At 41.5% G+C, this 24,191-nt stretch overlaps 1 protein-coding gene across 1 annotated transcript in view; it reads right to left on the bottom strand.

Moving 5' to 3' along the window:
* Positions 1-12,664: 12,664 nt before the first annotated feature.
* fndc1 (fibronectin type III domain containing 1) overlaps positions 12,665-24,191 on the bottom strand; it is a 221,630-nt gene continuing 210,103 nt past the window's right edge. The window contains exons 21-23 of the mRNA XM_080182267.1: positions 21,673-21,834; positions 15,383-15,505; positions 12,665-14,653 (exon numbers count right to left, since the gene is read on the bottom strand). Coding sequence (XP_080038393.1) covers positions 14,523-14,653; positions 15,383-15,505; positions 21,673-21,834 — 416 coding nt within the window. The 3' untranslated portion in view covers positions 12,665-14,522. The remainder of the gene's footprint in view (positions 14,654-15,382; positions 15,506-21,672; positions 21,835-24,191) is intronic.

Below are 24,191 nucleotides of genomic sequence, written 5' to 3'. Positions count from 1 at the left end.
CTTTGAGGCAGCAGTGCTAACCATTGTGCTCTCCTTTTAGTACGGTCCTTTCATCTGAGGAATCAATTTTCATTGTAGTCCCACTAAGGCAATTATATCCTTCATCAGGCAAAGAGAACAAAACTGAATGCAGCACTTTGCCTGCGGTCTCACCAAAGCCCAATGAAATTACCTCATTCTTGAACTCCAATCCCATTGTAACAGAAGTTAATACAGAATTATTTCGAGCAGAGTTTCATATTTTTATTACACTAACCATAACACACTGGCGCATATATTCTGTTCCTTACAATTCTTTCTAGTAAGTTCCCCATCACTAAAGTTAGACTGACTGGTCTATCATTTCCTGGTCTATCCCTACAAAGGATTGGCATGGTAGCACAGTGGTTAGCACTGTTGCTTCACAGCTCCAGGGTCCTGGGTTCGATTCTCGGCTTGGGTCACTGTCTGTGCGGAGTTTGCACGTTCTCTTTGTGTCAGCGTGGGTTTCCTCCAGGTACTCCAGTTTCCGCCCACAGTCCAAAGATGTGCAGGTTAGGTTGATCGGCCCTGCTAAGAAATTGCCCCTTATAGTCCAGGGATGTGTAGGTTAGAGGGATTAGTGGGTATATTATATGGGGATAGGGCCTGGGTGGAATTGTGTTTGGTGCAGACTCAATGGGCCAAAGGACCTCCTTCTGCACTGTAGGGTTCTATGATTCTACTGGAGTTTCAAATCATACTTCTAGTGTCAAGAACGTCATATAGAACCAAAGAGGAATAGGCTGGACATTACACATTCTGCTATCTAACTTTAAAGCTGCTAATAGCACCTTCTTTGGTCTTCAATGCTATCATTAACAGTTCCTTTGTCTAGTGTCCATGACAACATTGTCACATCTCTCCTGACCTCCCACCTATACCTGTCTATATTATGACACCTCTTCAACAGTATAAAATCCATCACATCTACTTCTCTTTAGCTCTGAAGAATTCTATGGACTTGGAACATTAACTCTGTTTCTCTCTCTTGTTATGACGCAGAAGTTAATCCCCTTTACTTTGCTTTGTAATCTGGCAGAAGTGTTCAGGAAGGTATTAACTGTTCTACATTAACGTTCAGAGGTTCATTGCTATCAAGACCTGACAATCGTTTTAAGTGAATAATTAACAAGTCATTTTATTTAACCAACCATCAAGAACTTTCAGTAAAGAGAATTTTATTCACTATCTTAAACAGCTACTTCAATATTTGTGCTCTGCATACACTCCTGGGGAGAACTCCCTCACTCCCACCATTGTCATCCCTTATGTAACAGTGTTATCACATTCTGACGTGACTACTTGGCCTACAAGCACCAAGTCCATTAGCATTAACCTGTCAGCTGGGGAAGCACTGAATGAACTGGGAACTTTCAGATTTTCACATTTAGTTAAATGAGGAATTGATGATCAAACTACATGATTCACAACAGCTGCCAGCCATATCATTACCAAATCCCTGCAGTCTGCTTTACAACACAAGAAAATAATCAATCACAAGACTGCTACTAACAATTTGACAGTACTTGATAAAAACATAATCATGCAACCAAAATAATGTAATGGAAGATCTTAACTAGTATTATGGTTTGCATGCATACAATATACTAAAAAGCTTGCTCTGGGTTATGAAATTAATCAAGAGTGTTGCATAAATAGTGAAATGATTCATCAATGTGGGCGGCGTGGTAGCACAGTGGTTAGCACTGCTGCTTCACAGCTCCAGGGACCTGGGTTTGATTCCCGGCGTGGTTCACTGTCTGTTTGCACATTCTCCTCGTGTCTGCGTAGATTTCCCTCGGGTGCTCCGGTTTTCTCCCACAGTCCAAAACGTATGGGTTAGGTTGATTGGCTATGCTAAAATTGCCCTTAGTGTCCTGAGATACATAGGTTAGAGGGGTTAGTGGGTAAATATGTAGGGATATGGGGGTAGGGCCTGGGGTGGGATTGTGGTCAGTGCAGACTTGATGGGCCAAATGGCCTCTTTCTGCACTGTGGGGATTCTATGATTCTAATAAAATTGCTGGGAAAAACACATACTGAACCATTAACATGTTAGAGTGTAACCAGTTTCAAATTTGTATTGGATGTAGTGTGACCAATAGAAATAAGATGTAAGGGTCAGCTGACCCAGTAAAACATGGAATCAGAGTGATGTAATAGTCAGCTGACTTACTGATTCACTATAAATAAGGAGCTATGTAGAATTATGGGAAGCTTAGGATGAGGCCCCAAGATTGGAGTAATGATGTTTCTTTGATTTATAAGTTGGAGTAAGTTTTGTTGTTGTTTCATTAGCTGCATTTTGTAGAATTCCTTCTGAAGAAATATAGCACAAGGTTACCACGTTAACATCTTTTATCTGCACACACTTCATGCTTCTTAGTTTTCTGAATTTTTCATCCAGAAATACCTATATCCAAATTATATTGGGAACTACACAAGTAAACTTTTAAATACATTTTGCCTTTAATAATGATGCAATAGTGTCATCATTTTATGCCTTAGAACTTGACAGTGGAACCTCCATACTCTTACCTCCAGTATTTTGCTTTCCAAATTACTTTATTATACTAATGAACTATAAATCATGTTATAATTTGCTGGATAAATAATGCACACACACAACTAGCAAATTCAGGGGATTAAGAGAATTCCTATTATTTAGATCTTGTTGGATTTCGTAAGATCGTAGAATCCCTACAATGCAGAAGGAGGCCATTCAGCCCATAGCGTCCACACCGGTCAAAGATCTGACTATACTAATCTCATTGTTCAGTGCTTGGCCCATAGATCTGGGAGTTATGGCAACGCAAGTGAATATCTAAATACTTCTTAAAGGTTACGAAAGTTTCTGACTTAACCATCCTTTCAGGTAGTTAGTTCTGGAATTCCACCATCCACTGGGTGAAAAGATTTCTTTCAACGCCTAAGGCTTTTGCCTCTTCATTAAAATCTATATCCCTGGTTATTGACCCTCTACTAATGCAATGTACCTTCCTACCCACCCGATTTCCCTTATATCTTATACACCTCCATCGGGCTCCTCACAACCTTTGCTGCTCCAAGGAAAACAGCCCCAGCTATAGAACATTACAGCACTGTACAGGCCCTTCAGCCCTCGATGTTGCGCCCACCAGTGGAACCAATCTAACAACCCTCTCAGCTAAACTATTCCAATGTTATCCATATGCCTATCCACTGACCATTTGAATGCCCTTAAAGTTGGCGAGTCCACAACTGCTACAGGCAGGGCATTCCATTCCCTTATTACCCTCTGAGTGAAGAACCTCCCTCTGACATCCATCCTATAATTATCACTCCTCAATTTAAAGCTATGTCTCCTCATGTTAGCCATCACCATCCGAGGAAAAAGGCTCTCACTGTCCACCCTATATTCAATCTTTCCTCATAGGTCAGACCCTCCAGCCCAGGCAGCATCCTGGTGAGATGTCCCAAATTTGTGACCCAGGTGAGATCCTTTAATTTGTTACTTTTCAACTGGGATAATCCCAGATTGTGATGTCTCAGGTGAGGAGGGATGAACTGGCTCCCTTTCCATATTTAACCACCTCTTCTGGTCACAGAAAGATTAATTTACGAAAAAGGATGCCTCCCTTCACAGATGTCTTTTCCCAGTGCCAATATTTATCTTTTAGAAGGAGCCAAATTAGCCAATTAAAAAAAAACTTAAACAAGACATTTACCCACATTCTGACATGTGCTAGTAATGAAAATTAAAATCCATTCTTTAAAACCACTAAAATGAATTGTAACTTAAATATTCATGTAACTGCATCAAAGTTGTTAGTAAATCCATCAGATGAGAACAGTTAACACACCAGAGTTTTTACTTTCTGCTTTTAATTTTTGAGTTAAAGATAGAATGAGTTTATTAACTAAAGATAAGAAAATTATAAATCACAAACATATACAGGCAGCACGACAGCACAGTGATTAGTACTGCTGCCTCACAGGGCCAGGGACCTGGATTCAATTCCTGGCTTGGAGCACTGTCTGTGTCAAAGTTGCACATTCGCCCCGTGTCTGCTTGGGTTTCCTCCGCGTTCTCTGGTTTCCTCCAACAATCCAAAGATGTGTGGGTTAGATGGATTGCCCCTTAGTGTCATAGGGACTAGCTACAGTTAATGCAGGAGATTATGGAGATTGGGCCTGGGGAGGGGGAATTGTGGTCGGTGCAGACTCGATGGGCCGAATGTCCTCCTTCTGCACAGTATGATTCTATAATTCTCTATACATTCTTACAGATTAGAAGTGAGATCAGAGTCCAAAGTAAGTAGGAAAAGAAAAAGGGATACAAAACAGTCCTTGACAGTAGAAAGCTGAGTGTTGCGGCCCTTGTGATTTGAGACTCACCGACTTCAACAGGTGGTTTTGAGATTCCAGTGTTCTGAAATTTGGCGGAGAAGCCTTTCTTCCATTTCAGCCCAGCTCTTTGCTGTTGTGGCTTACCTCACTGATCAGTGAGAGAGCAAGAGGGAGAGAAGCAGGAAAAGGGCAAAAGTGAGAGATATGCAAATTACATTTGCAGGAGTGCAGCTGCCACTGACTGACTGACTTTTTTGGTGTGGCTCACATTCTGACACCCTAGCACTGATGTGGTAATATACACACATACCAGGGCAGCTTTTCAGCTTTGCAAATTCCTGGAAGATGAAATATACAAATCCGTCTAGACATTATGCCAAGGAAATCTTTTTATAAGATTCTACTCATCTTTCATTATGTCGCATGTCTCCAATGGAGGTAGCAATTCGTTTTTGTATGCTTCAGATATACCTCATTTGAAAACGGTGAGGGAGGGGGTGGAATTCCATCTCTTTTCAGAGTATCACTCCTCCAGCCATTCTGACTTCACATCTTTGGCTAACTTTGGTTTGTGTGTCCATTTTAAAAAATGGACATGTCTTACTCAAAGTTTAATATTTCCAGGTTGAATTAAATATTTTTCCTTCATTATGTCTTTGGACATTTAGCACAGCAATGTCCCACGTCATATGAAAACTTTGGTTGTGCAATGATGCACACAGCAGACTTCATCAGGAACATAAAGGGTATGTATTAACAAGGAAATACATGTACAGAGGCTGGCAGCCTCACGGGCCACTCTACATGTTTGCTGCATTCTTGATGCCTTCTGCCTAAAATAGGACTCCACTGCCTGGGGTGATTGCCCATTCCCAGTCCCGATTGGTCCCTCAAGATAGGTGACCTATTCATCAATGTTCTCCTTAAAAGGACAATCACCACTGGTTGTTATGTCAGCTTTTCTACTGAATGTTGAGCACAATTTCTGCTGGTTGGTTAAGGATTTTTTTCCACTAATTCTGATTTACGTTATACAGATGGATTTTTTTACGATCTGTTTTGTAATGGGTGTTTCAAATTATCGTTTTGTAGTGAGTGATGCATTGCAGATATGGCATAGAGGTTTTCCACGCTCAATGACAAATGCAAAATCTTCCTCTTAGTTTGCCTTAAAATTTATTTTCACCTTCATACTTCTGTTTCTTACAATTTGATGTCATTTTCATTCATGAAGTTTATACACTAAAATCTGAAGCTATTTAAATGTAACTTAGGTTTATGAACTGGAAAGACAATTTGTATTCTGAGCATGAGCATATTATGAGGGTCCTCATCCTCTGAATCTGAATGCCTTGGAATTTTCTCTAAAAGTCGTTCCAATTCAGGCAGCCTCAACAATGGCCCTTCGCCCAGGGTGCCAATCTCACCTTCTGAGGTTCCATTCTCTGGATTCCTGAGTACATTTAAGCATCAAATTACAAGATTAACATTATTCCATGAAACATAACTAGAGGATGTCTGACTGGGTTTCTGCATGGATTGGAGTGACTCACAAGCACACATCATAAATTATCTTGTAACCCATCCTTCATTTTAATGTTCTTGACCGCAACCTTCCACGATGCTTTCTGTATCCAAAATGGGAAGCCATTTTTGATATTAAATCATAGAATTGTTTTGGTGCAGGAGGTGGCCATTTGGTCCATAATGTCTGCACTGCCTCTCCAAGTGATCTTCATGACTTAGTGCTACTCCCTTGCCTTTTCACCATAACCCTGCAGATTATTTCTATTGAAATAATCATCCAATGCCCTTTTGAATATCTCAATTGAATTGCTCCTACCACAGTTCCAGGTAGTGCATTCCAGACCCAAATGATTCATATGAACAAGTTATTTCTCACATCACATTTGCTTCTTTTGTAAATTACTTTAAATCTGCCCCCTGTTGTTCTTGATCTTTTATGAGTGGGAACAGTTTCTCCCCATTTACTCTGTCCAGCTCCCTCACCATTTTGAACATCTCCATCAAATTTCCTTTTCCTCTCCATGGGGAACATTCCCAGCCTCTTCAATCTATATCCTCATAATCAAAGTTTTTCATCCCTGGAATCATTCTGGTAAATCTTTTGTGTATTCTCTCTAATGCACATCATTCTTGTAGTGTGGCGTCCAGAATTGTATACAATATTCCAGCTGAGGTCTAACTAGTGCCTTGTAAAGTTCAGCAATAACCACCTTGTCCTCTATGCCCCTATTAATAAAGCCCAGAATACTATATCCTCCTGCTCCCCACACTTGTCCCACCACCTTTAATTATCTATGCACCTATTCATTCAGGTCTTTCTGCCCTTGCATCCCTTATTTTATATTGTCTCTCCATGTTCCTCTACTAAATTGCATCGCCCCACACTTTACCACATTGGACTTCATCTGCCACCTGTCTGTCCACTCTCCATTAAAATGAAATAATGTAAAATTATGCTGAGTTGCAAAGCAGGTTTACAGATCTCCATTAAGGAAGTTCTCCTGTTGCACTGCAGTTTGCACCAAGAACACCAATGTGTAAAGTAAATGTGCTTTCTAAATCCGCCCCCCAAGTATAAAATTCTGAAAGATGACATTGAAAAGTTTCACCTGGTCCCAGATTGGATGTTGGAAATGGGGAGTAAGACAAACAAGATCACAATCATCCCTGCATGCTTTAGAAGATGCCCTAGTCAATAAAACATTGCATTCTAATTGCTTCTAACACATTGGACATCACAGCCCGGGTATTTTAAGTGATGTTTCTTTGCACCAGGAAGATAAAAGAATACCCAGGTATGTCTGTCACAGCTTCTCAACTGATTTAAGCTTAGTTAATCAATTCTAACCAGAATTCTCCCTAATACTGGCTACTTAATATTGTAGTAAGCATCCGAAAAATGCCACATGTATTCATTTCCCTTCTCATGCACCTGGTGTAAGTTGCAGACACAGAAGAATGCATGCTATGAGGTCTCAAACCGCCATCTGATTTTCAGCACAGTTGTAAAAATATATCTGAATTAGTACCATAGATGTTGTTTTGCATATATTAATACTTATAAATATGAAACATTAGTAACACAAAAATACATTCCATTGTTTCTGAGAAGGGAGGTAGGTCATGCAAATTAATAACGTATGAATCTTTGCATTCACACAAACAGATAAAGGCGGCAGTCTGGCCTTCATAACCCCTTTTCATGAAGCATCACAACAGAAATCGGGCATCTTTTTACAATATTTAATAAACATCAATTTTAAATTAACATGTTTCTTCAGATGCCATACTGCACAGTTATAAATTTTGCTGGAATGAAATGAAGATGAGTAATGCTGCTACAGGGAATGAATTCCACACTCACAGTCGGGAGCCAGTCTGGTAGGGAGTATGAGTTGAACAATGGGTGATGCAGTATGGTAAATAGCCTGATCTCTCCACTCTGAATGCAGATCACTGAACCTATCCTCAATTCCAGGTTACTCCTTCCTGGGGTCAAAATGAACCGTATATTTACAATCAAACCCTCCAATGTTTGCATAATCCTTAAAGCAAAATTCTAACAAATTACTTCAATAAAGTCAACCAGTCTAATTGCTCAGGCTTCCACCAATACTGTGGATTTAATGGTCCAGGAGCCCTGGTATTAATATCATGGGACACGATAGATAAAGAACTAGGGACATTTTAAACAAAACACAAACAGGTAATGTTGGTTGGAGGTTGGGAATTAAAGGTTTAAAAAGTTCAAAAGTCGTAAAGCCTCAACAAATCAATCAATTTAGCCAATTCCAACTTACACTTAGGCTAATAGGAGGGCAATGAGCTGGCACTTTATATATGATAATGAAGCTTTGAGCCCCATTTTCAGTCTGCCTTTCAAACATAATTGTTACCTGTTTGGTTTCCTGGGCTTCAGGATCCCAGCAGTTACCTCCAGGTGGATTCAGGAGGTTAAATGCCTTTATATCTATTTCTCAGATCCAGGGCACTTATTTGAAAAGCTTTCATCACGTAATCCCCAGCCCCTTAATGACCTTACCTAAGAAGCTTTCAATCCATTTCCCCACCAAGGCTGTTCATCCCCTCACTTGTTTCAAGGGTGCTTTTAGTGAGCTTGACTTAAGTCTAAAATAGAATTCGAAGCTGCATCAAGGAAGTAATTTGTATTCAAACCTTAATTTGAAATGCATTAATCTGCAAAGAACAAGAATTAAAAAGTAGGATTTGAGCTTCACTGCACTATTTAAGAAAGGAGGAAGAGAGAAAATGAGGAACTACAGACCTCAGTTGTAGGGAAAATGCAATAAAGGATTGGATAATAGTACACTAGGAATGTAATGGTGTGATGAGCATGGATTTACGAAAGGGAAATAATGTTTAACATAGATGATTTTGAGGATGTAATCAGCTGAATAGGTAAAGGGAAACCAGTGGATATGATATCACAAAATTATTATGGTGCAGGAGGAGGCCATTTGGCCCATCATGTCAGCACTGGCTCTCCAAATGAGTTAATGCCATTCCCCTGCCATTTCCCCGTCCGCCTGCACATTGTTTCTATTCAAGTAATCATTCCATACCCCCGGAATGCCGCGATTGAACCTATTTCTACTGTACTTCAAGCTAATACATTCCAGACATGAACCACTGTGAAAAAGTTTATTCTCACTTCATGTTTGTTTCTTTTCAACAGTGAGATCTGTGCCTTCTTGTTCTTGATCCTTAACGAGCAGCAACAGTTTCTTTCCTCCGTCTAGTCCCCTCATGATTTTGAGCAACTCTATCAAATCTCCTCTTAGCTCTCTTCTCTCCACTATTCTCATTACTGAAGTTTCACAAATGATATTAGTAAATAAAATTAAACATTGACTGAGAACAGGTTAATGGGCAGAATACAAAGTTGGAATGAATGGGTCATTTTCAGGTTGGAAGAACATGACTAGTGGGGCACCTTATGGATCAGTGCTTAGACCCCAACAATTCATAATTTTATTAATGATTTGGACATGGGAATTAAATGTTATCAGTGCTCGGTCCTCTGCTATTTGTGATTTTTATCAATGACTTGGAAGAGGGGGCTGAAGGGTGGGTTAGTAAATTTGCTGATGACACCAAGATTGGTGGAGTAGTGGATGAGGTGGAAGGCTGTTGTAGGCTGCAAAGAGTCATTGATAGGATGCAGAGCTGGGCTGAAAAATGACAGATGGACTTTAACCCTGATAAGTGCGAGGTAATTCATTTTGGTAGGACAAACTTGAATGCAGATTACAGGGTCAACGGCAGGGTTCTGAGGAATGTGGAGGAACAGAGAGATGTTGGGGTTCATATCCACAGACCTCTGAAGGTTGCCACTCAAGTGGATAGAGCCATGAAGAAGGCTTATAGTGTGTTAGTGTTTATTAACAGGGAGGTTTGAGTTTAAGAGCCATGGGGCTATGCTGCAACTATACCAGACCTTGGTGAGACCACATTTGGAATAAAGTGTTCAGTTCTGGTCACCTCACTATAAGAAGGATGTGGAAGCATTGGAGAGAGTGCAGAGGAGATTTACCAGGATAATGCCTGGTTTGGAGGGTAGGTCTTATGAGGAAAGGTTGAGGGAGGTGGGGCTTCTCTCTTTAGAGCGGAAGAGGGTGAGAGGCGACTTAACAGAGGTTTATAAGATGATGAGAGGGATTGATAGAGTGGACGTGCAGAGACTATTTCCTCAGGTGGATGTAATTGTTACTAGGGGGCATAACTATAAGGTTCATGGTGGGAGATATAGGAGGGATGTCCGAGGTAGATTGTTCACTCAGAGTGGTTGGGGTGTGGAATAGACTGCCTGTTGTGATAGTGGAGTCGGACACTTTAGGAACTTTCAAGCATTTATTGGATAGGCACATGGGGCACTCCAGAATGAACAGGGAGTGGGATAGCTTGATCTTAGGATTGGACATAGCTCGACACAACATTGAGGGCCGAAGGACCTGTACTGTTCTATGTTTCTATGTTATATTTGCAAGTTTACAGATGACACAAAACTAGGTGGAAGTGTGATTTGTGAGAAGGATGCAAAGATGCTTCAGGTGATTTGGGGAAGCTCAGTGAGTGGACAAGAACAGGCAGATGGAATATAATATGGAGAAACGTGAGGTTATCCACTTGGTAGGAAAAACAGAAATACGGTATATTTCTTAAATGGCAAGGAGCTGGAAAATGTTGAACTTCAAAGAGACTTAGGTGTCCTGGTTCATGAGTCACTCAAAGCTAACATGCAGGTACATCAAGTAATTAAGGCATTGGCGGGCAAATGGCCTTTGTTATAAGAGGATTTGAATATAAGAGTAAAGATGTCTTATTACAATTATATAGTTCCTTAATGAAACCGCACCCGGAGTATGTTGTGCAATTTTGATCTCCTTACCCAAGATATATTTCCCATAGAGGGAGTACTACAAAAGTTCATTAATTATTGGGATCCTGGGAGTGTCTTATGAGGAAAAATTAAATAGACAGGGCCTTTATTCTCTGGATCTTAGAAGAATGTTAAGATATCTCATTCAAACATGCAAAATTCTCACAGGCTTCTACAGTGTAGATGCATAGAACATAGAACATAGAACACTACAGCACAAACAGGCCCTTCGGCCCACAAGTTGCGCCGATCACATCACGTACCAACCTACAGACCTATCTATAACCCTCAATCTCATTAAACCCCATATACTCATCCAGAAGTCTTTTAAAAGACCCCAGCGAGTTCGCCTCCACCACCACTGACGGCAGCCGATTCCATTCACTCACCACCCTCTGAGTGAAAAACTTACCCCTAACATCACTTCTGAACCTCCCTCCCCGCACCTTAAATCTGTGTCCTCTCGTAGCGACCATTTCAAACCGGGGAAATAGCCTCTGAGAGTCCACCCTATCTATTCCTCTCAACATTTTGTAAACTTCTATCAGGTCGCCTCTCAACCTTCGTCTCTCCAGGGAAAAGAGTCCCAGCTCCCTCAACCTAACTTCATAAGGCATGCCTCCCAGTCCAGGCAACATCCTTGTAAATCTCCTCTGCACCCTTTCAATAGCTTCTACATCTTTCCTATAGTGAGGCGACCAGAACTGCGCACAATACTCCAAATGAGGCCTGACAAGGGTCTTATAAAGTTCCAGCATTACCTCCCGACTCCTAAACTCAATCCCTCGATTTATGAAGGCCAGTACACCATACGCCTTCTTGACCACCTCCTCCACCTGCGAGGCCGATTTAAGAGTCCTGTGGACCCGGACCCCAAGATCCTTCTGCTCCTCAACAGTACTCAGACTTCTGCCCTTGATAGTGTACTCGTTCATCCCGTTGGTTCTGCCAAAATGGACGACTACACATTTATCTGCGTTGAAGTCCATCTGCCACTTCTCCGCCCAGTCCTGCATCCTATCTATGTCCTGCTGCAACTTTTGCCATCCTTCCAGATCATCCACAACACCACCGACCTTCGTGTCATCAGCAAACTTACTTACCCATCCCTCCACTTCCTCCACTTCCACTTTCATGCAGAAAGGATGTTAGGGATGTTTCCCATGCTTTGGGGGAGGGGGTGGTTCTGAAACCAGGGAGACTGTCTCAGAATAAGGAACAGGCCATTTAATGAGAAGAGGAGGAATATCTTCACTCAGAAAGTGGTGAATCTTGAAACACTCTGCCCTAGAGGTCTGTGGCAGCTCAGTTACTGAGCATGTTCAAGACTGAGATAGATAGATTTTAAGGGTTATCGGAATAGTACAGGAAAATGATGCTGAAGTAGAAGACCAGCTAGGATCTCACTGAATGGGTTTGAAGGGCTGAATGGCATACTCATGCTCTGAAGGCCTCTGACCTTTTCCCAAAAGTGAGTTCCTCCCCAGGTCTCAGATCACCTCTTCCAGAATATCCTGGGATCAGCGGCCCCTCTGGGCTACCAGTCCCTTTCAGGAGATTTGACTATCCTCCGCTGGGATCAATTCCCCATCACCAACCCTATCCACAACTTGAACAAGTCAAGCTCAGGCCTACCTGGTTCCGGTCACTGACCAGTTTCCAGTCCAACTGGAAGCAAAGCCCGATGAGGCTGGTTTTCAAGTGGGGAACTGACCAGTGATGTCATCCAAATCCTGTGTAAACTGCAGAGTTTGCAGGGGAATCAGACTTCTGGGTTTCCAGAACTTTCTGTCAACCAAGTTAAGACCCAGGCCTTGAAGTTATAAATGTAACTGAGCATTGTAAATCAAATGAAAGACCAGTTTGACACAGTGTTGTGATGCAAAACAAGTTTAAAGTGTGTGATATCAATTCAACAATTAGAGCCAAAAGCACAAGATACATTTCCGATACCATATATAGACTGCTTATTAAATCCAAAGACTGCCATCAGATCAATTTGTACAAATTAATTGTTTTAGTGCAGCTGATAGTTAAAGCACTCCTTTTTTGCCCTAATATGCAAACCACTATTTTCAGCTGATCTCAGTTTTGAAGGTTTTTTCAGGTGCAACAGGTAACAACAGATCTGCACAACGGTTGGTTAAATGTGTGGTTCTCTATACAAAGCCACAAGATTTACAAGTTGGAAAAGCAGTAAATTGTTTGCTTGAAATTCCCAAATTCTATTTAAATATGGTCTCTAAACAAATATTATAGAATACATATTTTATTTAAAAAATATTATATTTTAAAGGGGTTTACTTTGTATAATTAATCAAAAAAAACATTTAATTCAAAGCACATCAGGTGAAATTCCCTGGTCCCAAGCTCCCAGTGAGAAACCATGTTTTAAAATGTGAATGGACCAGCTGGTGCCACAGTGCTGTAGCTTTATCACTGACTGCACCCCCACTGAGCGTAGCGATTTACTGGGAACTGCAATTAGCAAATTCATTCTCAAATATTGTTTTTTTGCGCCAGCGCAATGGATGAACACACAAGGAGTTACAGGTGATACTACTTCACTACATTGTTCTGTTTGGTGCTTTTTCAAAACACCATAAATTCATTGCGCCTGCGCAAAAAAGCTATCTTAAAACACTGCGCAAGTACTGAAAAATGCTTAAAGGAAATTGTGCAGGAATATAGCAAGTAAAACTCTCTTTACTTTGGTGCAGTAGTTTGAAAATTAAGCCCAATCTTTCCAAAACACTCAGTTTACGCAAAAAATGTTGTTTTAAAAATTCTTTCCAATGTAATGGACTTTCACAGATGTGAAAAATACACTAAGTATTCTGAACTGTTGGAATTAGCTAGAAAGTGTAAATAAAAAATAGCACCACATAGGTAGCTTATCATGATTGGCATGTGAAAATAGGTTTCTATTTCAGACTCGGCACTGAAAATATTGGTGAAGGGAAGTAATGGAATGCCAAATCCCGATGTTCATATCTAGCCAGTGATGCATTCAATGTAGGGTTACAATACAATATAGTCTCCTGTAGGTCTGAGCATGTATGATTGCATGTTCAAAAGCCAGCATTGTAGAGAAGATAAAGCAGTGCAATACTTGTCTGAAACTTACCATTTTTAAAACAGGAAATGTGTGAACATTCACGCTAGTCTTATTGATGAGAATAGATCATATACCATGTCAATTAATGGAATGACAGCAGCTACAGAAGTGAATTATAAGAATGAAAACATTGAAAAGAAAGTCCAATAGTGACAATTGTTAAATGAGAATGCTTTATGAAGTACTATTTGAATTTCCTCTAATAGCTTAACATTCTGTAACAACATATTTCAGTACAATGCCCTGACAGAGATTTATCATGAGCTTACAAAGCTGGTCTAATGGCCAGGTGGAATTTTTGGAGAGTTTTGTTTTATCTCATGTCAGCAGAGCTTTTACTTGTTAACTCAATTCCTTATCTGTAGATAGAAAATGGAACCACCATAACTGAGAGCAATGATATCAGGCATATTCAGTTCAGGCCCTGGTCCTCCATTTATATATATTAAAAGGAAATGCTGTATATTCCAATCAGACTGTAATAGAGACAGTATTTGAAGTTGTGTGAAAATCATCTTGATTATTCGACACATTGTCCGATATTCTATAGCAAGGAGTTCTCTTAGTACTCTGTTAATTCAGTTAAGTGCAAGTCCATTAATAAATCTTCCACGAGGATTCATTTCATTACCATTTTCCTGGAATAGGCACTCCACATTCATACCAACCCACATAGTAATTAGAAGTCCCACCAAACACTCCAATTCCACCGATAAGGCCAAATGTCACTGGCTCTTGGCGATAACTCCGATAATAACCTAAAAAAATTCATATTGTTAATTAAGACAGTAATAAACCAGAAAAAGAATGATCAAATCCATCAGGAAAAGAATGATCAAATCTAAGTCTTAATTCTTTACAAAAGCAAAATACTACAGCTGCTGGTAGCCTGAAATAAAGACTAAAAATGCTGGAATGCTCAAAACGTTAGGCAACACCATGTATGAGGAGCAAGAATTGAACATTGTAATGTCCTAACCATGTCAGGGGTTGTGGGTTTTAAACAAAAAGAAAAAGTTGTGGTTTGCACACATAGGTTCAAACTGTTTATTCTCGAAGCTCCTGCTTGTAGAGAGTAAAACATTAAACTAAAGTAGGAGCATGTGAAACAACCCAATGGCATCACCACATCAAATCATGTTACCAGCTCATAAAGCAATCATGCAACCACTTAAATATATAACAAACTCTCTAACACAAATTATACCCAACAGATATCAAGTATTGTAAGAACCAAAACATCCTCATAAGTAGTAACAATTATTTAAACTAATGTCTCCCAGTGAGAGATAACTGACAAAAACATTTCAAATAATGGATAAAAAGGACAGGTTAACTGTTGGAGACAAAGGTATGTAAGAGTTAAATATTCTATTATTGTATCAGCCACTGTGACATCTAGATATTTTTATACATCAGATCATTGAAAATTAGAGCATTTTCTTACAAAAGTTTTAGAATTTGTTATCCAGGATTTCTCTGATTACCTGGGATGATATGCAGGGATTGTGGATACATGTGTGTTCCTGTCCTTCCTTCCAGGAAAGAATCAACAAACTGGCAGTGGTCCTCCCCTTTTCCCCAAGCGTCACCAATGCTATAAAATGTATCTGAAAATGATAAAACGTAAATGACTCTGACAACTGGGCAGACATGAACAAAAGTCTCCAATCACTGCTCATGCATTAAACTTAATTCAATTAAACTGAAACAGTCAAACCAAGGCTAAAAATGTTGACAGCCTAGTAATTTTCACAAATGCAGTTTCTGTATGAAATTGTTTTATGACTGGTTGAGAAATGGTAGATTAAAATCCCCAGTACTATGATTTGCTATTCTTAATACTAACTCGACTCTTAATCATAGCTGTATCATCAAAGGAGGGGAAAAACTCAATGGGCGGGATTTTACGGCTTCACTCGGGCGAGACTGGAAATTCCTGCCCAAAGTCAACAGAGATTTTCGTTGTTGGACCCTCGCCTGTTCCAACTCTGTGGCGGGCGAGGTGGTAGAGTTCCGGCTAATGTTTCCTTACAAGAAATGAGTGAAATAAAGTAATCCATCCTCTACTGCATTTGTGTATTTTGGCTGGAGGTACTAACTTGGCATGGGAGATCCAAAGAAAGTAACTTAAAGATCCTCAATAAAAATCTGTATGAATTAATTTCCTGAGCACAATGATGTACGAACTACCAGAGGAACAGGTTAAAGCACTGGCCAACTCAGATTCCCCACCCATATTTGCACTGTTATTTTAGTAATAGTTTCAGGCTGGCTCAGACTTTTGATCCACCTAGTTCATATTCCCTTGCTGCATTTTCAAGAACTTGGAATCTTTTTTATCAACTATTTGGTTTCTTCTTGAAATCCATTAAGATGTCACGTTCCACCATCTATGCCAGTAATGTGTTCCACCCTTTTAGTTGAAAAAGCTCACCTTACAATTCCTATTTTATGTTGCCCCAAATTTGTAAATATGATCCCTTCTGCTTTGTACACTGCAAAAAGCAATCCAAAGCTATCATCAATATAAGAATTTCTATTATATCAAGTCTTCAATTATAAAGAAAGAAAAGAACTGGGATAATTATTTTTCCCTCATATGTCCTGTCTTTACCTCCCAGAATCAATCATGTCTTCTTCTTCTTAGGCAGTCCCTTGGGGTTAAGCTTGACTTGCTTCCACACTAAAAATGGGTTCTCAGGTGACTGAGGAATTCAACGCGAGTCTGTGTTACAGGCAGGCAGACTGTGGTGGAAGAGTGGGTGGATGGGATGCCTGATGTTCTGGTTGCTGTCAACAACTTGTTCTCAGCAAACTTAAGGGGGCAATATTTTACCATCAAGTTGTGCTTGAAAACAGACGTAAAAACTTGATAAGTCGGGCATGAGGTGAGTAGAGCGATCCGCGCCCGCCTCTGCCCCCAGTCCCCCTTTACCAATCGCTGAAAATGGTCGCTGTCTGGACCACACCCGAAAACGGTGAGGGGGTGGGCAGGGGTCAAATGGCTCTCTGGTGGGGGAGGGAGGGGGTACGTAGGGTCCACTGTCACACTCCATGTCATCATTGTGGGCGGCGGGGGGAGGGTGGGGTGGTGGGGGCATCCACTGTCACTCTGCATGTGATTGGTGGGGGCCACGACTGGTCTGGATAGCGGGTTGGGGGAGTGTTAAGGGGGATAGTTATGTTGTGGGGGTGGGTGGGGCAATGTCGGTGGAGGCACTGTCAGACCTGGGACCAATGTGGCAGGTGAGCATTTTTCAATTTTTTTTTTACTGTGCATACACAGTTGAAATGCGCCGGTGGGAGCTGCAGTATTTCGGTTGTTAAACCCCACCCACAGGCTTCTGCAGCGCAATTCAGAATCGCTGAATGTTTTTTCATGCAGAGTGTGCTGATGGGGATGCCCGAGAATGGGTCTAAAAGTCGGATCGGAAACACTTCCAGACTCAGCTTTTGGACCCAAAGTGTTCCGCTCCTTTCTGGATGCTTTTCCTCCACTTTGCCCAGCAATTCCCAGGTGTTGGTAGGGATGTTGCGTCTTTTCATTGACGGTGTCCTTGAAGCATTTACTCTACCCTCCCGGGGCTCGCTTGTCATGTCAAAGCTCTGAGTGAAACATTTATTTAGGGATTCTCACATCAGGCCTGCAGACAATATGGCCTGCCCGGCGTGGTCAATGCTTTGATGCTGTGGATGTTGGCCTCATTATGGTCTATCCTACCAATGGATTTGAAGGACCTTGCAGAAAGAGGCAGCACTAACATTACTTCTCCAGGGTTCTGGTGTGCCTGCTGCAAAGTCCCTGGGTGGAGTTTCCCCAGAATGTGGCAGAATATGGTATCGGTGGGAAAAGCAGTGTTTAATCTGCCAGTGGGTTTGTGCATCATATTTTAATAACACTTGGGGGGAAAAAAAATCCTCCCAGGGTTTCATGCCACCTCCATGGCAGGGCAGCCTCTGAATACACCTGCCCCATCATCAGTTAAGCACTTTGATTAGATTGGCGGTGGAAGGGGGGGGGGCACTTCATTTAAGGGTGTCCCAAAGCTTTCCAGCCACTTCTTCATGGTCCACTGCAAAGGATAGCTGCAAAGAGTTCTGCCCCTAAATTCTCAGAGGCCTCCTTCAGCAGACTACATGATGTAGTGGAGGTGTATCCATGCACAGGGCGTTGACTTGGCCCAAGCAAGGACATCAACCCAGTGCGGGAGGCGGTGGCAGTGGTGGTAATTGCCAACCCCCTGCAAAGGAGGACAGGCATCCAGTGCCAGAAAAGGATGGATGATCTCCTCCATTCTGCCAGGGTGACTTCTCACATCATTCTAACCTCGCACACTTAGATCCCATCACACTCACACAGGGAGCTCAGTCATTTCCAGCTCAAGGAACACCACCAATCACTCTTCACACACTTCTTCAGCTAGTCTATGGCTCGTCTCCTCAGCATCTCCCTGAGCTCATTCACTATCCACACATGCCAGGCACCCTGATCATGTGGATATTTTCCCTGGTTGTGTAATCTCAAATCAGGGACACAGTCTCAGGATATGGGGTAGATCATTTTGGGACTGAGATGAGGAAAGCTTTCTTCACTCAAAGGATAATGAATGGTGGAATTCTCCAACACAGTGGGCTTTGGAGGCCAAATCACAATGTATTGAAGAAATAGATTTGTTTTAGATTTTAATGGCATTAAGAAGTATGGGGAAGTAGCAGGAATATAGCATTGAAACGAAGGATCAACCATGATCATATTGGTTGGCAGGGCAGGCTCAAAGAGCTGAACGGCCTACTCTACTTCTAGTTTCTATCCGCCTTAGCATGTGTCCTGTTTATACTTTCGCCACCCGTCTTCATGCAAGACAAGTTGGCCCACAATAAGAGTGAGAGCTCCCAGACTGTGGAAGTATGCCTGAGTTTGAAGTCCCCTCACAGTGCAAAGAGAGAACCCTTTAGTTGTCTAGGGAGGAACTTGGCCACTGTTGCACCAAAGTGGGTGCTAATAAATCAAATGAGGATCCAGAACACCGCCATCGATCACATCAAATGAACACGAGTCATATCTCTTGTATCTGAGAGCCCCTGTTTTGTGCTAGAACATAGAATCATATATTCCCTTCAGTACAGAAGGTGGTCATTTGGCCCATCCAGTCTGTACCGACCACAATCCCACCCAGGCCCTATTCCCGTAACCCTGCACATTTACTCGATAACCTTCCTGACACGAGAGTCAATTTATCATGGAATCATAGTATCCCTATGATACAGAAGGAGGCCGTTCGGCCCATTCAGTTTGTGCCGACTACAATCCCACCCAGGCCCTATTCCCCCATTCAAGGATATGGGACAAGTGCTGGAAAATGGGATTAGCACAACTTTAATGGTAGTTATTGTCAGTGCAGAATTGAGGAGCCAAAGGGCCTTTTCTGCACTGTATGACTTCCCACGCATCAGCAACATAACATACAATGATTGAAATAAAAACAGAAAATGCAGGATAAACTCAAAACTGAAGAGTCATCCGCACTCAAAAGGTTAACTCTGTTTCTCTCTTCACAGGTTTGCTGAGTTTATCCAGTGTTTTCTGTTTTTATTTCAGATTTCCAGAATCTGCAGCATTTTGCTTCATACAATGATTGGAGGTTAGTGTTAATGAGGGGACAGTTTGTCCTTTTGCTATTGCCTATTTGTTTTTGTTTAATTATGACTACTAGTTGATAGATTTATAGTAAAAACTAACGTTTAAGAGGTATTTCTTTATTCAAGACCTTTCTGGCAAAGATTAAATTGACAGGATATTCTGTTTCTAATGTGGCTGCAGTTTACTAATGAAGCACACATAAAATCTCAGAATTGTTAAAACACAGGAGGAGGCCATTGCACCAAATCTCATCTGTGTTGGTTCTCTGAATGAGCAATGTGTCCAGTGGCAATCTCTGTAACGTTCCATTTCTTCCATTTTGGTTAATAATCAAATTCTCTCTTGAATGCCCCTACCACACACTCAGGCACTTATACATACTTACATACACACACATATATCTCCCATCATCAACAACCCTTGGAATGCATTGGTACATAGTCAAATTTCTGGTATCCAGCACTTGAATAGGCAGGATTCTGTATAAACTGGAACATGAAGAGGTTTTCCGATCAATTCCCTCCAAAAGCAGAAAAATCATTACGCGTGTTGCAGGAAATGGAGATACCAAGTCATATATGCCAGTCAGTGAAAATTAGTTCTGCATTTCATCCAATTGGAAAGCTCCAATGTGATCACATGGTTGTTGAGGTTTTATGACAGGTGCAGGAAGCGTGTAAATTGGAGCCAAGGGAACATCTGCTGCAGAACTGTGGGATGTTGGGACTGGAGTGAGGGTAGGCAGCTAATAGCAGCGACTGGTGAGTTTGACTCCTCCAGTCAAAAACAGGCTGCTCAGTTCCAATTAATACAGAATTCTGCCTAGTCAAGCACTGGATACCAGAAATTTAACTGTACATGCCAATACGTTCCTTGGGTTGTTGATCATGGAGTATGTATGCATATATATTATGCATGTTATACAGGTATCTGCATAAGTCTCAACTAGGTATTTAAATATGTAGTATATTCAGAAATACATTTGCAAACGCATGTAGATGCTGTTACTCTATCATGAATAGATTGGCACTCATTTGGATAGACATATTCATCAACAGAATATGCTCTCAACTGAAATATTGTTTCCAATTCCAATGGGCAGCTCAGTGGTTAGCATTTCTGCCTCTCAGCTCCAGGGACCTGCGTTCAATTCCTGGCTTGGGTCACTGTCTGTTTTGCATGTTCTCCCTGTGTCTGTGTGGGTTTCCTCCAGGTATTCCAGTTTCCTCCCACAGTCTGACAGACGTGCTAGTTAGGTACATTGGTCATGCTAAATTGCCTCTTAGTGTATCTGAACAGGTGCTGGAGTGTGGCGACTAGGGGATTTTCACAGCAACTTCAATGTAGAGTTAATGTAAGCCAGCTTGTGACTAATAAATAAACTTTACTTTTACTTTACTTTCTGGACGCCACATTTTAGGAAGGATGCAGAACTGATCTCTGATAATGTTTTTAAGGATGAGAGATTTCAGTTAGGTGTACAATTTGGATAAGCTGGGCAGTTCTTCTTGTGGAAGAGAAGTTTGAAAATTTGACCAAGGTATTCAAATTACTGAATGGTCTGGACAGAGGTAGATAGGGAGAAACTGTTCTCACTGCTGGAATAGTGAGATTGAGAAGGCACAGATTTAAGGTGAATGGCCAAAGAAGCAAAAGTAACACGAGGAAAGACACCAGAATGCAGCAAATACTTTTTAGCTGCAATGCACAGCCCGAGTCGGTACCTGAGGCATATTCTGTTTTAGCTTTACAAAGAATTATGAGGAAGGTAAAGTTTCAGGGACACGTGGAAGAAACTGGAGATTGGAACCAGCTGAGTTGTCAGAAAATAGAACCAGCACAGAGACAACAGTCTAAGTGGTCTCCATCTGTACTATAACCATTCTACGATTCTATATATAAATGTATTTATCAATTCACTTCTGTATCAGTCATATATATGCATTCATATGTAGATGAATATAGGTGTGCAATTATATATACTTCTGCATGCACAAATGTACATACATGTACATGTATGTACCCAAGTCTACAGGTCAATCTGTATTTGCATGTGCGCATATATGTCCCTGCACATTTGTGTATGTATCTGTGTACGCATAGACAGAGGATGCAGAAAACATACTCACTTACCTCTCAGGCTTTCAGCCAGGAAGATTTTGTATCTCAGTGAGTTACAGAGTACCACACCCACAAATTTGCGGTACCAGGTGCGTTTCACATACTGTTTTCCTGAGCATTCACTGGAAGAAGGTTCAAACTTGAACGTATAAGGAATCCAAATTGGCTCACCACCTGCAGGGACAAACACACACTAACATTTGTCATGTCACTTGCAATCAATGACCCAGTGAAATACATATTTAACCTATTAGTAAGGAACAGAGTTCTCAATTTATCCTTTCATTTGAGGTGTGAGAACTGCATTCTACGCAATTTTTGATATCAGCCAGTGTCTTTTTTCATTCCTTGATGGTGTGTGGGCAGATTCAATTGCAGGTTTCATTAACTGAACTTAAATTCCACCAGCTGCCAAGGTGAGATTTGAACCCTTGTCCCCAGGGTATTAGCCTGGGCCTCTGCATTACTACTCTCAATACACCACCATCTTCTCCCAAGTTCATTATGAAATAAATGCTGTTATATTATTCCAGTTACATAGTTTACTCAGCATGCAAAGTGACAATTGTCTGAAACATTTTCTCGAACATAGCCAACTCCTGCAACTTGGGCAGGGATTGTCCCAAAAAATATTCTAAATTCCCAACATGCAGGAAAATGGAATTGAATCCTGCTGGGTTTTTTTTAGCATAGTTTTCCAGAATGAATCTCCGACACACTGTGCATCAGAGTGTCCTAGCAGAATTCTCTCTGAAAAGTGGTAGATGGGGCCTATTCCTGTGCGAGAGGCCAGCAGCATAGTGCTGATCTGTCAGTATGGAATCAGTGCATGTGCAGCGGCCCCTCATTGTTGGTCTCTAGATTGGTAGCCAGCTCCACAACCGCCCATCATTGGCCTTCTGACTCCCCATACCCTGACTGCTGGCCTCCCAGGCCTTCTGAGCCAGCCCCTATGTCTCCCGCACCATCTGCCCAAGGGCCACCGCCTGACACCCCCCCTTGCCCCCTATCTCCCAGGGCGGCCTCAATGGCCTCTCTTCTGACCAGTGGGGTCAGGTTGCCTGTTCCCTGTTAGTCGGAAGAAGGAGTAGATTGCATTGGAGGGAACCACCCGACAGGGGAGGTAGGGGAGGAAAGATGCTAGCAAGCCCAGAGTATTCAGTCCCGGGCCCACTAATCATATGGAAATATCAATATGAATGATATGATAATCAGCTCCACACCAATTTTTTGATGTTGCCAGAAATCTTTGCCAGGGAGACACACGGAGGCCATGATCACCCAATGGGAATCCCGTGAAATGACTGCGATTGATGTCTTCCAGCCCACTGCGCTATTCAAGCGGGATGTGGAGATGATGGCGTTGGACTCGTGTAAGCACAGTAAGAAATCTCACAACACAAGATTAAAGTCCAACAGGTTTATCTGGTAGCACAAGCCACTTGCTTTCGGAGCGCTGCCCCTTCATCAGGTGAATGACTGAGTGCATTAAATACAGCAAAGGCAATGGGCCCTGACTATATTCTGACTGTGGTGATGTAGAATCATGCTTTAGAACTAGTTGTGCATATGCAAATACAGCTACAATATTGGCATCTACCCAACAATGTGCAAAAGGCAGGACAATTTCATCCAATCCATTCAATTATCATCCTATTCATCTCCATCCAATATGGTGAAAAGGTCAATTGTGCTATCAAGCGGCACATACTCATCAATAATGTGCTCGCTGATGCTCAGTGTTAGTTCTGCCAGGGAAATTCAGCTCCAGACCTCATTGCAGCCTATATCCAAACATGAACAAAAGAGATTAATTCCACAAGTATGGTAAAGAATGACTGCTCTTGCCATTAAGACAATCTGCACACTGCATCAAGATGCTGTAGTAAAATTGAAGAGATTGGAAATCAGTGGGAAGACTCCACAGATTGGAGGGTAATCAATTCAGTCCCAAAACATCACTGCAGGATTCCCTCAGGTCAGTCTCTTGAGCCCAACAACTTGCAGATGCTTTAGAATGACACTCTTTCTATCATATTGGAGGGCATTAGGGAGAGTTACAGAACAGAGATCTCAGGGTACAGATTCATAGCTACTTGAAAGTGGAGCCACAGGTGGACAGAGTGGTGAAGAAGGCATTCAACATGTTTGGTTTCGTTGGTCAGAACACTGAATACAGGAGTTGGGATGTTCTGTTGAAGTTGTACAAGACATTGGTAAGACCACACTTGGAATACTGTGTATAGTTCTGGTCACTCTATTATAGAAAGGACATTATTAAACTAGAAAGAGTGCAGAAAAGATTTACTAGGATGCTACCGGGACTTGATGGTTTGAGTTATAAGGAGAGGCTGGATAGACCGGGACTTTTTCCTCTGGAGCGTAGAGGCTGAGGGGTGATCTTATAGAGGTCTACAAAATAACGAATAGCATAGATCAGCTAGATAGTCAATATTTTTCCCCAAAGTTAGGGGAGTCTAAAACCAGAGGGCATAGGTTTAAGGTGGGAGGGAAGAGATACAAAAGTATCC

Source organism: Carcharhinus amblyrhynchos, unplaced genomic scaffold (assembly GCF_965287045.1).
Source record: "Carcharhinus amblyrhynchos unplaced genomic scaffold, sCarAmb.v2.hapA scaffold_50, whole genome shotgun sequence".
NCBI classification, from domain to species: Eukaryota; Metazoa; Chordata; class Chondrichthyes; order Carcharhiniformes; family Carcharhinidae; genus Carcharhinus; species Carcharhinus amblyrhynchos.
Note: the sequence above shows the minus strand (reverse complement) of the source record. Positions and strands in the feature narration are given on the sequence as shown.